Raw genomic sequence first — 15,703 nt, 5'->3', positions numbered from 1 at the left:
GTGGGAGCAATGGAGCAGAGGATCTGGAGGTCGGGCTTCATCTGAGGGGGGCCGGACTAACCACGGCCAAGGGGGGCTCGCTGCAGGAAGGAAGTCCCGGGTGCACAGCCCATGGGACGAGCCCCAAGGAAGTGCAAGGAAAAGGGAAAGCTGCCGTCGGGAGGCCAGGGTGGTGCCGGAGGAAGGGGCCGGAAGAGCACCCACATGACGGGGGCTCCGAGGAGCCCCATTTGGACCTCTCCCGGTGTGTGTCTCACCCTGTCAGCCTCCCTCCCCTTTCCCTCTTCCTCACTCTTTCCCCACTCCTGCTCCTCTCCTGCCCTCCCTGTCTGTCTCTGTATCTCTCCCTGCATATGTATCTGTCTGTCTCCCTCTCTCCCCTCCTGTCTCCCCCCTCTTCTCTCTTTCCTTCCCTCCCTTCATCTCTCCCCCTGCCTTTCCTCTGTCTCTTTCTCTTCCAAAAGCAGAGCAGTAATTAGCTTCTTGACTTTCTTTGATCATCATTTCATGCTTTCATGAATGGAGGAAGGGACAGGGGTGGGGGAGTCCTACTGTGGATTATAGCAGCCTCCGTAGGAAGGGGCCCCTCTCTTCTAATGTGTGATCATGAGACAAAGCAGGCGTCGTCTGACAAGCACCCTAGATTTCGGGGAAGCAGACCGCAGAACAGTCAGGGAAACACAGAGGCTCCTAGAGCCTGGAATTCTGCAGCAGGAGGCATCTTGGGGGTGGCGCTCTCTACGAGGGACAGACTTCTTGGCTTCAAGGAAGGAGGGAGATGCCTAACAAACTTCTCATTAGACACAGTCAGCATATAGGGGGATGGGACAAAATCAGTGCACACAATGACCTGGAAGGAGGAAGGGGGGAGGGAAGCTGCCATGACACTGGGAGAGGTCTGCAGACGGTCCCAAGGACTGCGTCCTCACCCTCAGCTCAGCGGGCTGGCTTCAAGAGGGTTAGGACCTTTATCATATTGGAAACTGAGGCCACTTTCCACACCCCCCACTGACTCTCTCAGACTAACTTTGTATGATTCATTCTTTGTTTGTGCACTCTGTGCCTTTAAAAGAATGGAAGCCCTTGAGGGCAGTGGTGACAACCTCACAGTCTTTCTGTCTCTAGTGCCTGGGAGAAGGCCCTATGTAATGTGGCGGGCTGGCCTTTGGAGAGGGACCCACAGACGCAGGTGTGTGTGTGTGTGTACACACATCTATAGGGATGGCAAAGGGGGCAGACACATGGACAGATGGATGTCAGTAGAGTTTAAAGTTTACTTTTCTATCACTTTTAGTTCAGAATACATGCTTTCCTTTCCGATTTTGCTCCTAGCCAGCATCAAGACTAGAAGCCAGGTCAAATCTGCTGGGGTGACATCGGCAGGCTTAGGATTTCCCAGGGCCCCCTCAAATCTGTCCCAGGCTGTGAACTCCACCATCTCCGGAAAAAAGTCTCTGCGACTAGAAAGCCCGGCGGCCCTTGCAGTACCTTTGGTTTTGATATCTCAGTTTTACCAGATGAGCTTTTCTGCCCAATATCAGCGTTCTGCACCCAGAGGCCTCCACCTCAAACAAAGGGCCAGGGTGCGGGTGGGGGGCAGATGGACCACTAGGTGGCTGTAATGACCTGGCTCCGCCCAGGCTCCCCAGAATGCTCAGCACCCCTGCCTCAGCGTCTTCTCATGCTGCGGAGGTCTCGGCTGGCCCTCCACATCCGCCATGTTCTCTCCACACTCTCTGGGCCTCTCTGCTTGGCTCGTTTCACGTACTCCCTGGCACTCAACCAATTACTCATTCACTGAATCTTGTCTACACTCGGTGAATACGCTCCCAGAACTCATTCTCTTTCCCCCAAATCCTTACCCCACTCCTGGTGGGACACCACCATCCTCCCAGATGGTGCCAAGGCCTGTCGATTTCACCGTGGCAGCATCTCCTGTACGCTTCCCCTGCAATAGCTTTATGCCCCCTCCTCTTCCCTGATGCTGCCCCCAGCCTGGGACAGGCCCTTATCATCCCACACCAGGACCGCTGCAAAGGCTGCTGGGGGGTGGGGTCTGCTGCCTCAGGGCTCTCCGCACTCCTGCCCATCCCCTACACAGCAGCTGAGATCAAACTGAAGAAAACACACACTGCCAAAGTACTAAGCCATGGTCACCTATAGATTATAAGCTGTCCCTACCGTGGTTACACATACATAATCCTAGAAAGCTCCATGCGTGTATGTGTATGTGCATGCGTCCACATGCCTATGTACACCCTGGAGTCCCTCCAGTGGGTGGTCTGCAGGCAGGGGTGCAGTGCCAGGGGCGGGCTGGGGTAGGGGATTTGCACTGTCCATAACGCCTAGCACACGCGTTTGCTGAATGGGCCAGAGTGAGGCTGGCTCAGCTCAGGAACGAGCGGGTTTGAATGTCTCGCCGTAGGTGCCTGCGCTTCAAAGCAAAGCCACGGCCCTGGCGGAGGGAGGGCAGTGGTGCGTGAGGCTCACCTGTAGGGGTATCCGTGGTACTTGGAGCGGAAGATGGACAGCAGGAAGCTGAAGAAGAACACCACCAGGCCCAGGCCCACCAGGCAGATGACTGGGGAGAGAGAGAGAGAGAGGGCGCAGCATAAGTGCAGGCAAGTGGCGGTGGGGGCAGGATGGCCAGCTCCCCGTGACCCCTTTTCTGAAGAGCAGGTGACTATGGGCAACCTGCCTCCTGGGGTGAGAGGCTCCTGCAACTGAAAAACCATCAGCCAGAATCTACATAGCTGCCCCTGGCAGCCCCTTCTCTGACCACACGCTGCCCAGCTCTGCTGCCCGCCCTGGAAGGACGGAGACCCTCGTGCCATGAGCAGATGGAGTTGTGCTTCTTCCCACATGACTCACAGAGGCACACAGTGCTAGATTCAGCCAGCCCCATCTTTAAGGCACAGAAGAGGCGGCCTCGGAGCTCTCCGCACAACGGAGTGAGCAGAAGTGCTGGCACACACATGTGACTAATGACGTAAGCCAAAGCACTTAGTGAGCACCTACTGTATGCCCGGCACCGCATTAGGCACCATACAGCCAGAGACAACAAAGGGAGAGGTTTCTTCCAAGAGATCTGGTTTGTCGTCCCTGGATCTCCGCAGACCTTCATCTCCATCATTCCAAGACTTGTTGTCTTTGCCGGACTTACAACATGAATGACTCAGGAACGGATGTCTGCTTTGTGGGCATTTCTCTTATAAATTTCTATCAGGAATCAGTTCAGGTCTCCGTGATACTCCCGAGAATGGCAAACCCTCATTTCCTCAAACCACAGCCAGAAAGTCCCTCCCTCTCACGCTCTGTGGCCAGGGACACTGGCCTCCTGGCCATCCTCTGCGTGTGGCCCGCCATCTTCCGACCCCAGGCCCCTGGAATGACCTCCTGCTTTCCACTGCCCATAGCTCGTGTGCACACAGTCGTTGGCATGTGGCCTCCCCCAGACTGTGAGCTCCTGGAGGGTGAGGACCAGCAGAGTGCCAGGCATACAGGAGGCACTAAATAAATGCTTCCTGACCTATTCTACCCCATAGGCCTTACTGCAGTGCCCGAGTGAGCTGTCAGCTGACACCTGTCACAACTGATTACCACCTCAGATGGGCAGGGGCATATTCCTATTCCCTGGCATTCCCGTGTTGATTCCGTCCTCTCACATGAGCAGCAGGGCAAGGATTCGATTTCCCACCGGATGCAGGCTCTCGCTCAAGGGTGGTTAGGGGTCCTGGCCCTGGTTCACTACCCGACAGGGCCTCTCTGGCCATGCTTCCCCTCCTATCACCCATTCCTGCATATGAGAAAACCGAGGCTAGCGGAGCACCCCTGCTGTGCTGTCAGATATACCGGCCCCTGGCCAGGCCTCTGAGCACCAGCTGATTCTCCAGGGGATCACTTACTTCTTCTCTTGCCCACATCCCCTTTGGAGGTGGCAGCTTCATTGAGAAGGACCATCCCCATGGTGATGGCAGCATCTAGGGCCGTCGTCAAGGAAACAGCGAAAACCAGGGACCAGGAAAAGCCACAAGACTCACGTGTCACTGACAGTGACTCTCCCTGCCAGCCACAGACGCAGAACAGGAGAGGCTGGAATGTCTGAACACACACACACACGCACGCACACACGCACACACACACACGCGCGCACACACACACACATGCCAGCCAATCCTCATCTACCAGACAATCTGGATTTGTCTGCACATCAGGGCTTCTCAAGCCTCTTAGCGTCAGGGATCCCTTCAGCCTGCCATCTGGGGAAGCCCGTGGACAGGAGATTACAAAGGAAACCCACCATGCTAAAATACAGACATCAAAACCATAGCTTTAGAAGGCACCCATGCCCTGGCTCCAGGGCACGACCCCCTGCCGTACATGTACGTACCATCCATACCTCAGAATTCAGAGAAAGGACGGCCTCCCCCGGGGTTCCCAAGGCTTAAGGACAACACTCCCCTGAAGAAGAAATCTCCTGACCAATAAGCAAGCAGAGGGCCACATTTCCCAGGGCATGGTGAGTAAGTATCTGGTGGTCTTTGGCTGATAACAAGGGCCGACCAGCCTCAGAAATTCTGAAACCCTCTAGCCTGGGGGTCAGACTGCCTGAGGAGATCTGCTACTGGAAAGAAACCGTGGCAAGCAGAAGGACCTAGGTTCTTGGGTGCCTGCTCACAAACTTTATGGAAAGAAGGCAATGAGCCCCTTGGGGTGGGGGTGGACTGCACAGCCTCTAGGGCCCAACCCAGAATTGCCCACCTGGCTGTCGGAGAACAGGAGAGGGACAATCAGGGGTCAGGGCCAGACTGAGCATACTCCGAGAGGGATGGATTCAGGACTCATGCTCAATTGATGAACAAGCATTTACAGAGCTAACACCCAGCCCTGCCCCAAGGAAGTGACGATCCAATGGGGGGAGAGCATAGGACACATGACATCTGAACAGTACAGCTGGGTGGGCTGACACCAGCAGCTGGGGGAATCAGGGAAAGCTTCACGGACAAAGCGGTGCCCAACACATGATTGAGACTCTGAGAGGCAGAGAAGATGAGGGGGGCATCCCAGGCATGGGCACCACCTGGTGCAGAGACACGCAGATGGGACATGCCGGGGCCCATGGTACCCACCACCGGGAATCATTTGTAATAAGAAAGTAAAGAAAGAAAGGCTGTGAAGGGCTCTGAAGGCCGGGGTCTCTACTGGATCCCAGACATAAGAAGAACCCACTGGAGTCCGCTGGGCAGGGGAGCAGGGCCAAAGTTAGCCCCAGGTGTGGAGGACAATTGGGAAGGGAGAGCCAGGAGACCTGACCTTGTGCCAGGCGAGAGGTGATGAGGGTCTGACCCTGCAGGGGCCGACAGCCTGGGAAAGGGCTGAGACAGGGAGACATCACGGAGGTGGCAATGTGCAGCGCTGAGGGGAAAGCCAGGGCATGAGTCTGATGGTGCCCCTGAAAGAAAGAGAGGAGTGTGGAAGTGGGGGAGCTTTTGCACAAAGAGAATGTGCTCGGTCTAAGGAGTCTCTGTGACGGTCCGTGGAATGTCCAGTGGGCAGCAGACAATGTGGCTCTGGGGTTGGGCCCAAAGACCTACGGCCCGGCTGGAGTGAATGAAGGCACGCCATGAGTTGGCGTGGGAGAGGCCAAGGGCACAGGAGGCGGATGATGATGCAGCAAAAGACTCGGTGCTAAGTACCGAGGACGCAAAGAAAGGCAAAGCCAGGCCTGCCCTCGAGGAGCTCCTGGCGTGCAAACAAGACACAGACAGCGCGAAGGGGAGGGAAGGCAGGTGGAGGCATGAGCGATGGGGCTCTGCTGAGGGTTCAAGAAAGGCCTCCCCTAGAAGATGGGACTTTAACAGGGACATGAAGGGAGCTGGGGAAGCCCCCAGGGAGAGGCCTGGATGAGAAGCGTTCAGGACAGTGGTCAGAGGGGTGAGTCATGGGACCGGCTACCAGGAGGGCAGAGCAAACGTCATGACCAAGGCATGGGCAGAAGGAGCCTAAGAAACAGAGACAGAAGAGGGCTCGCGTGGCTGTGGGTGGAAAGGAGGGTGGCGGTTACTCTCTGCCAGGGAGGGAGTCACAGGGGGGGACCAACAGGGCAGGCACTGGGGAGGGGGGCAGAAGGCAGCCAAGGAGGCAAAGAGGGTGACGAGAGGCAGTATCAAGTGAAGGGCAGTGGCTCCAGAGGGCAAGGCCTGGAGACGGGCAGGACGGCTCTGACTCGCACAGAAATGAAGGACCGGGGGACCAGGAGACAGCCGTCCTGAGTCACAGAGATGGGACTGGCCTGTAGGCAGCATCCTTGCTGCCTCTTCTCCAGACACCAGGAGCGAGGGGGAGCTCAGAATCCCCGAGGATCTGGCTGGACCACGGCCTTGTGGGAGGCCAGCTCCACGGCTTCCTCCCAAGAAGGAAGTGCTGACATCTGTGGATGGTGTCTTCATCTCGGTTCTGAGTTAGCAATCAGCAGAGTGAGGAGGAACAGGGTGGGGATGCCCTGATCCAGGTACGGCATTCAGAAAGCCTTCACGAGACACCACGTGCCAGGCCCTGTGGTCACAAAGACAAAAGGAGAGTCTGCTCCTGATCAACTTCCCATTGACGGAGGAAGGGCAGGGACCACAACACAGTCCAGGCACAGCACGTGTTGAGAAAGGACGCAGAATGCTAGCAGCCAGCAGCACAGGGACGGGGGATCGACTGGGAGGCCGTGAGCTTCCAGCAGGAATGGCTCCCGAGCCGGGAGGAGCGAGGGGAGCGGCGGTATTCCAACTCCCAACCTGACAGATGAGTCAAAGGTGTGGCTGGCACTCCAGCCAGGGCGGAGAGGGCAGACTGGGACCCACGTCACCTTGGGGGAACCAGGCCTTGGTGAGTGCCAGAAGGTGAAAGGAATTGAAAAGGGAGCTTTGTTAATCAAGGCATAAGAAGGAAAGGATGTTTGTTAATGAAGGAGTAAGAGCTTCAGAGGGCACAGTGCAAAGATGAGCATCTATTAAGTGCCTTCCATGGGCTGGTCACTGAACAACCTTGAGAGGCAGGTGCTATTATTAGCCCCATTCTACTCCTGAAGAAACTGAGGCAGGCAACGGTGAAGTGACTTCCCGGGGTCTCACAGGCAGGATTTGAACTCAGGTCTTCCTGACTCCAGGCCCAGTGCTCTACCCACTGCATCACCCAGAGGCCTCAGAAGAGGTGGGAACAACTTGGGGGAGAGGTTGTGGGGCTGGAATGGTGGCTGGGCGGACGGTCCTATGCTCGAAAGCAATAAAGCCTGGACGGGCCAGGGGGTCGCTCTCCCTTTCCGTTGAGGCCTCTGGACAGTCACCCCCCACTTCCCTTCAGTTCCTACCCAGCTCCCCCTCCTGCTCCTGCCCCGGGTCTCTCCCCAGCAGCTTCTCCTCCTTTTCCTCCTCGGGCCCCTCTCCCGGGGTCCTTCTCTTCCTTCTCTCGACATCGCTCTGGTCCTTCAGCGCTGGCACAACCCAGCTTTTGGTTTTCTCTTTAATTTCTCCCTCACCACCCCTCCCAGAATCAATCTGGTGTCTTCACCATTTCAAAGCCCTCCAGACTGACCCCCTTCTCTTGGGATCCCTCCTCCTGCTCCTCTTCCCAAACATCTCATTCCCTCAGAAGCCGGAATATTTAACAAATCCCCTGGAACAGGCACCACGGCCCCTTGGAGAGGGCCTGAAAAATGGGGCTATCTTCCCTTACCTCGGTTAGAAAACTGACAAACCTCCTTTTCATTTCACCATTTCTCCTTTTCTAAGTAAAGAATACATTGCCAGCTGAACTCATTTGGTTTGAAAATAATCATTACCATTAGGACAGAAACAGAGTTAGCGCTCCCACAGTCCAATTGGCTGGAGTTCATGGGCAGCTATACATATTCCAATCATTTCACTCCCAAATCCTGCATGTCACTTCATAGTTTCTCCCCTGAGCTTCTCAATCACTTCCCTACCACAAGAAGAAATAAAAAGGTGGAGCCGATCCCACATCAAACAGCAGCTCTTATTTGCATAAATTACGCACCACCGCCAGAGGCTCTGAACCCCCCCCCCCCCCAACGGTGACAAACATGTCGACATTACACACAGCATCACTCTCAACTGCACCGGCGAAGAGCTTACTTTCTCTTATCGATGACAAGGGGAAAAGGGTTTTGTCAGTTTAAAGATAAGTGAAATTAGATGGTAAAACAACACTAGACCCTCATGGGGAGACCGAGAGTGATCAGCACAGCCAATGATTTCAACCTGCACCCTGTTTGCAGTACTACTTGCTCGTAGTACGTACGTCCAAAGAAGGAGCACATTAAAGGAAGACTGCTCTCTTAAATGATCCGCCTGACGGAACCTGGCTCCAGTAAGAAAGAGGAGAGAAAACACACTTCCTGCATCGGGCCCCAGACCTTCTCAGACATGCACGTGTGCACGGGCTGGATCTGGACAGACACGCATGGCTTCGTAGGGTCCTCTCCAGAGGCAGGAAATGGCAGACCTGTGGTCTTGAGGGCCATCTAATCAATCATATGGGACTTCCAGGGCTACATGCCATGAAGTGGCCAGAGGGCTGGGCCTGGAGTCAGGAAGACCTGAGTTCAAATCCAGCCTCACACACTGACTAGCTGTGACCCTGGGCAAGTCACTTGCCTGCTGGCCTCAGTCTCCTCAACTGTAAAATGAGGGTAATAATAGCAGCCACACAGCAGGGTTGTTGTGCAGATCAAACAATAGTGTTTGTAGAGTGCTTAGAACAGTGCCGGGCCCAGAGCAGGCACTGTATAAAAGCCTGTTTCCTCTGTTCCTGCCCAAGCAACTGCACCTTCTGTTCTCTCACTGCATTTCCTCAGCAGCCCCAGCCCAACAAGGAACAATAGCAGAGAAGAGGGGGCCATGGGAGTCCACCTTTGATGACCTGGTCACCAGAGGGAGGAAACCAGCAGAGACAAAGGCCACGACCACACTTAACAAGAGGAAAGCCATTCAATCACGGGGTATGTGGAAGGAGTCTTGTACATCTGGGGTAGCGGGAGGGGGGAAGGGGGAGGAGAGGGAGGGTTACCCCAAAATCTTCAGCCTCTGCTCAAGGGGCTCAGCTGCTCCTCGCTGGGGGTTGCAGGTGTGACCATTATCCCTTACTCACCAACTAGCAAAGTGGAGGGAGGGGCCTTGCCCCTGGGCCTAGTCCCGAGCAGCCAACCCAGGGCTTCTGGCTGCAAGGCCAGTGGGGGCCCTGCTCTGGTCTGCCTTTCCTCCCCATCCGTAGCTTAAAGGATACTCAGCAGGAGAATGATGTGTGATTCGGCCACAAACTGAGCCTGGCTGCTCCCGTGGATGTAACTCTGCAAAAGAAGAAAGAGAGGACAAGAGGGTTAGAGCGGAAGCCCCCTGGCCACAGAGGCGCCCCATGCCCCTGAAGGTGCCTCCAGGAGGAGGTTCCTTGCTAGCAGCCCCAGGAGGGCGGGCGGGGTCACCAATCTAGAAGTAAAAGTAGCCTGCAGCACCCAAGCCTGTCAGATGCAAACATCCTGGGGAGAACCAAGCCCATGCCCCTTTTAGCAGCGGCAGGCGGGTACTAAGGGAGGGCCTTACTCCCATTACTATCTTCCATGAATAAATGATTCCACACCACTGTGTCAGAGCAGCCAAAGTTCTTCTGGTTTAATCATGAGCTGAGAGGCCTGGCGGCTCCCACCCGGCTGCCAGACATGGCCTGGCCAAACTCTGCGTCTGGCCCCTGCTCCTCATCTCCATCTCCTGGAGACCGCACCTCCCTTTAAGACCCAGCACAGGGGACGACTCCTAAAGAAGTCTTCCTGATCCCCCTCGCTCCCAGGCTTTCAGATCTCTCTTCTTCCTCAAGGTGCCTCAGGGTCTGTTGTGCATGTCGTAATTCCCACAGGAATGGAAGTTCCTTGAGACAGAGAACTGGTTTCCACTTCTATTTTAATGTATTTAGTAGCTGGGGCAGGGCCTTGCACACAGTAGGCCCAGGGAAGTGAATGGCTACTTCCTGCTCCTAACTCCCAACCTTCAGAACACACAATAATTCTAGAAGGTAGAAAAAAGAGGAAATGATAGGACTTTAGAAACAGATGACAGTTTATAACATTTCCCTCAAAGTTTAAGACAGATATTTAACAGAATCATCGATTACTCAGCCTCTAAACTAACTTTAGCAATCAGCCTTCTACTGTGATGCCAGAGTCAGCAGGCACTGAACAGACTGGACGGCTGAGCAAAGGCAGGGAGGAAAGACACCAGGACCAGAGGGGCACACAGCAGGGGACCTAGCTAGGTGAGGAAGATGGGATTGCACCACCGTGGAGCTCTGATCAGCAAAGAGGACACGGCATCAGCCTAAGATGCCGAGAGAATTGTTCTCCGAAGGGTCTGCGGTCTGGGATTCCTGGGACAAAGAAGCCCCGGGAATCATTAACCAGGACATGGTTCCTGCTGGTCTTTCTCCTGCCCCACCCCACCCAGGTGATTTCTCCTTCCCTCTCCTCCCTCCTCCCACCCCCAGGGCCATCTGCTAGGCTCATCCCTAGAGGGATGGCCACAGGGCGCTAGGCAGGTGTAAAGAAGGGAACACAATCACAGACACTGGGCCCTCAACACACTGCCAGGTCACAGCATTTTCTTTCCGTTATACTTAGAACCAACTCTAGACTCACAGATGAGAAACCAAATTAGAGGTGACCCGTTGTTCCAAACACCCTCAGGGTCTCTCTTCCCCCAAGTCCCAACAAGCTACAAAAATAAAAATAAAAAAAACATGCTGGGAGGCTGGCGCCGACATAAAACACATCTGTTCTCAGACTCCCAAAGAGCACTCGCCTAGATTTCAGAAACATGGCTTCTAAACGCTGTCAGTCAAATCCCCTGCAAAGTTTAAAGCCAGATCTTCATTAGGAAAACTCCAGAGTATCACGTCTTCAACTTCTACAGAGCACAAACAGTCACTGAACCAAGGCAGAGGAGTGGGCAGATGGCCCCACCCGAAACAGGGCTGCTGGCGGCCCCGGGCGGTCACGTATGAGAGTCTGCAGGGAAGTGAGGGTCCCCCTAGCAAGGCATCCCGCCCCATCCCCCAGTAGGCCGTCTCTACTAGCAAAAGCGTGCTCGTGGTTTTTCAACTGCCCCCTCCCCACCCCCAATCTGAGAAGCAAAGGCCTGAGAGATCTGGAAGAGGCTCAGGTGAAGAAGACAGGAGACCCAGTCGTCAACAACTATCTGGTCGTGGCATAAGGAGAAAAGGTGGCCCCATCGACCTGCAAGCATTCGTCAGAACCATGGTGGAGTACTTGAAAGCAGGCATCTTCGGTGAGTTTGATAAGAGCGGGCCATCGGGAACACCCAGAGAATCACTCAATGCTTTCATTCTTCTAACTTCTCCCTGCCCCCAGGATCTATACACCCGTGCGCATGTATGGACATACAAACCAAGGAATGAAGCTAGTCAGGTTTCCCCCAGGGCGCATTAACACCAAGAGACATACATCACTAGGCTTTTCTGTGAATTATTTTAGCAGCATAACTCTTGGTCAGAACGTCTCATCTTAAACAAAGATATGATTTTAAAGAAAACTAATTTTAAAAAAGATAGATGGAGAGAAAGCTGAACATTGAGTACGGCCCACTCTCCCACAAATACGCTAGCTCCTGTTCTCAGTCTCCAGTTTCCTACGCAGCTTGAGTAAAGGTAACGGTTGGTTAGTTTCAAACTCAGAGCCAGACCCTGCTGGGACATGTGCTTGGTGATGGCACCTCCAGGCTGGACACGGGGGGATCTTCACAACCGAGCCCCTCCAGGGGGATATTCTGATGACCAGACCAGGGCTGATTTTCCCTGTGGCTTCACCTGATTTACGAGTGAAACCATCCTGGCTTTACTTCTAAGAAGCTGAAGACCTCCAACACACTGGAGCATCCCTTCATGGTGGAGCTCAGTCAAGTGGATGAAAGTTTTCCATGAATTCCTGGAAAATCCTTGGGTGCCCAAATCTTCCCACACTAAAAAGTTCTCTGGGTTACAAAGTTGCCTGCATCTTTCTGCTCCCCTCCCCCCCACCCCCCACAAAAAAGGAGAAAAAAAGATGGCTGCCGCATTGGGTCTTCTAGTGGAAAACTACCCAAGTGTCTTTTCCCCTAGAGAGGGGAAACCATTTTCCTCATCTTCAGCTTATTATGAGCCTGCTCGAGGCTTCTGTGGCTGTGAGGAATTTACTGATCAATGTGGGTGAATGGTCCCCTAGCAACCGTCACTCACAGGATCAAAAAGTTCTTTGACAGCCACTGCAGGTGTATGGCACTAAGACATAAGAGGACACAACTTTGAGACAAACTGATAAAGATGAGAAAGTCTGAAAATGGAAATATGAAGTAATTTCTATACAATCGCCTTCCTAGAGCACCATAAACTTACTACTGAGTCAGAAGGGGACTCAGAGGCCATCTATCCCAGGCCCCGTATTTTACAGATGGGGAAACTGAGGCCCAGAAAGGGAAAGGGACTTACCAAAGGTCACTTACCAAAGGCCCTGCCCAAACTACCAGCCAACCTAGTGGGTGAATCTACAGAAAGCAACTCCTCTGCATGGCTCTGCCACCCGCCATCATCTCTCCTCCCATCCCCCATGCCGTGTAAACTCCATCACTGTGTCATGTCAGACCCTTGGGCTGGCTGGGAATAAACTAGCCCTGCGTAGCTTATTCAGAGCCTACCCCTCCCTATGCCCCACTCCAACTCTGCCCACCTCTTCCACTGTGCCCTTGGGCAGACTTCAGTGGGATCTGGCTTCCCCCGGGGAAGCCGCATCCCTGCCACCCGCTCCAGCACCAGCTGTCCTTGGACGCTCCCCACGCCACTGCCGGCCGCTCCTTTGGCCACTGTACTCAAGAAACAGCTCCTCCTTTGAAGCTTTTCACCCAGTACAGACCACAGTGGTTCTTATCTATTAATTCCCAGACTCTTCTCCTTCCTTACTCAAGCGGTCCCTACCTGACTCAGCCTCTTCCCCAGCAGCTACCCTTGCACTGAGGGACTTCAACCCTCCGCCTTCTCTTTAAGAGGGGGACGTCCTTCAAGCTGAGGAGGGATTGCCTATTCCCTTGGTGCTAGCTACCTCTACTCCCCCTCCCAACTACCCCCCATCCATATCTTCTCAGTATGGGGGATTGTTGTGCATTTTACCCAAGTTGTCCTATAGATACAATTTTAGAATTTACAGACAGCCCTCGTGCAATAATGTGAACAAAAAAAAGACAGGAGATTCTGAAGAAAGCCAGAAAATTTGTTTACCAATAGAACTGGGGGCTTGCTCCTGAAGGCCTAGGTCGTCCACATGAATTTACAAGGGAATCTCAATCTTTATGTTTCAAAAGAACTTTTACTGTTTCAAGAACAAAATATAATTCAAAAATTTTTCTAAACAGTTGAGAAAAAGGTACTATATCGTACTCTTTATGAAGATAATGTGGCTCTGATATCCAAACCAGGGAGAGATAAAGCAGAGAATGTTTGACTTATTTCACTACTAAATACTGAAATGATAATTTTAAATAAAGGTGTAACTGATTATAACAACATATTTTTAAAAAGTGATCATTAAAATGAAGTTGAATTTATATCATGGATAAAAGGATTAATTAAGGAAATTAAATTAAGGAAAAATTATAATTAATCATATGTGACATTTGCTTTTGTTTTGGCTCAGGTCACAGTGCTTCCTTTAATCCCACAGGGCGACAGCTGTAAAAGGCTAAAATCCATTTAAGAGTCTGGAGTAAATGTGTGTGATATTGTTAAGTCCACCTCCCTGAGCCGTAGTTGTTCCCCTGAAGCAGGGGGCCCAGGGGGCTCTCAGCCTCTCTGGCTCCTGGAGAGCCCTCCAAGGCCCAACTATAGCAGCAGCCACGTGTTTGCTGTTAGTTTTTTACAAAACAGCTTCCTGCATTTTTCTTACTACAGCTTCCTAAATCAACGCCGAGGGACGATAAATAAGCTATTACCACATTGCTAGAGATTGCTAAAAATCCTCTTGGCTCTGCTCCCTGCTTGGCGTATAATTCTCCTTCTCAGTTTCTCTCCCCACTCCAGACTTTTATTGATCACTGCAGTTTGTCTGCAGCCCTGCGCTGTGGCCATTGTCATGGTGACGGGAGAGGCTGGTGACATCTCTGGTGACATCTGTGTTGTAGGGGAGGAGGCATGCAGGCAGGGTCAATCATTTCTGGATGGCTGCTGTTATTTCTCTGGAGTTCCACCCTTACTTACATCATCAGCCGCTCTGAGGTCATTTCTAACCAAGGTCAGCCCAGAAGTGATGGGGCAAGCTCAGGAGGGGGCCTGCCTGAGAACAGGAGCACCTGGCTTATTCCCGGCTGCTTCCCCACCCTCCCCTCCCACAAGAAGAGAGGTTTGCTTGTGCTGGGCCCAGGAGAAGATGCAGGAAGGAGCATCTGAGGGAGTAAGCAGCCATGGGGGCAAGCAGCACCCGGCTGGAGGCAGGAAGTCCTGCGTGTCAAAGTAGACACTTAATATCTGGGTGACCCTGGGCCAATCATTTAACCTCGTTTTCCTCAATTTCCTCAACTGTAAAATGGGGACCTCCCAAGGTCATTGTGAAGATAAATGAGATAATATCTATAAAGCACTTAGCACAGGCCCTGGCACACGGCTGGTGCTATGCAAATGTTTACTCTGCACCCCATGCCCATCTTCCCCTTTCCCCTGATGGTATCCCTTTGCTTCCATCTGGAAAAGCCAGCCCCTGATGCTGTGAACTGAGCTCCACAGTCCACCTTCCTACATGCACACAGACGTCACAGAAGATGGACCCTAATTGCGCTCACTAAATTTCATCAAAAACCTCTGTATAATGGGTGAATGGAACAGAAAAAATGAGGCCCCTGATTTAGTAAGGCCAGTCAACGCTGTGCTCCTTCCATGGGGATTGCCGTATCTGCGTTGTTTTCCACCATGGCAGCGGTTAAAACAAAATGCTGACGTGTGCGCGCCACACCGCTCTCAATACCGAGTGGGACCAAAAAGCTTTCTGTAAAGTCAATAACGTTTTAAAACATAAAATATTGCTTATGTGATCTTTATCTCATTCTTTTTCATCTCTATTTCTGCATATAGTTTATCATGTACGTAATGTATCGGGATCACAGTACATGTGTCTACATTTTAAAAAAAATAAATCGACAGGTACTGGGGGGAGCAGGGGCTCATTTGTTTTTCCTTTTTTTTCCCCTTTCTTTTTTTCTTCTTTTTTTTCAGACTGCCAAGACTACAAGATTGAAAAAGCTTACCGATCTCACTACCCTAGACAAGGCAGAACCAGAAGCAAATGAAGACAGCAGCTCGATGTTCAATAAGCCTAAGTACAAAACTACGGGGAAGGACTCTCCAGGAGACAGCAGGTGTTGGGAAAACCAGAAAGTAGTTAGGCCAATCGCTCACACAATATGTTACAATAAGCTCCAAATAATAAATGACTTCAATATTAAAAAGTCATCTTAAAAAAAAAAAAAAGGAAAGAGACTGCCAATCACATTCTTTTATCCTCGTTTTTGTGAACGAATAGGATTACCTACTGCTACCCTAAACTATCTTCTCCCTCAACACACACACACACACACACACACACACACACACACACACACACACACACACACACACA

At 52.6% G+C, this 15,703-nt stretch overlaps 1 protein-coding gene across 1 annotated transcript in view; it reads right to left on the bottom strand.

The window, feature by feature from the left end:
- Nucleotides 1-15,703, bottom strand: part of TUSC3 (tumor suppressor candidate 3) — a 71,411-nt gene that overhangs the window by 9,695 nt on the left and 46,013 nt on the right. The window contains exons 7-9 of the mRNA XM_027853695.1: nt 9,292-9,355; nt 3,906-3,980; nt 2,491-2,581 (exon numbers count right to left, since the gene is read on the bottom strand). Of these exons, the coding sequence (XP_027709496.1) occupies nt 2,491-2,581; nt 3,906-3,980; nt 9,292-9,355 (230 nt within the window). The remainder of the gene's footprint in view (nt 1-2,490; nt 2,582-3,905; nt 3,981-9,291; nt 9,356-15,703) is intronic.

This window comes from Vombatus ursinus, unplaced genomic scaffold, assembly GCF_900497805.2.
Source record: "Vombatus ursinus unplaced genomic scaffold, bare-nosed wombat genome assembly UNPS02010193.1, whole genome shotgun sequence".
NCBI classification, from domain to species: Eukaryota; Metazoa; Chordata; class Mammalia; order Diprotodontia; family Vombatidae; genus Vombatus; species Vombatus ursinus.
Note: the sequence above shows the minus strand (reverse complement) of the source record. Positions and strands in the feature narration are given on the sequence as shown.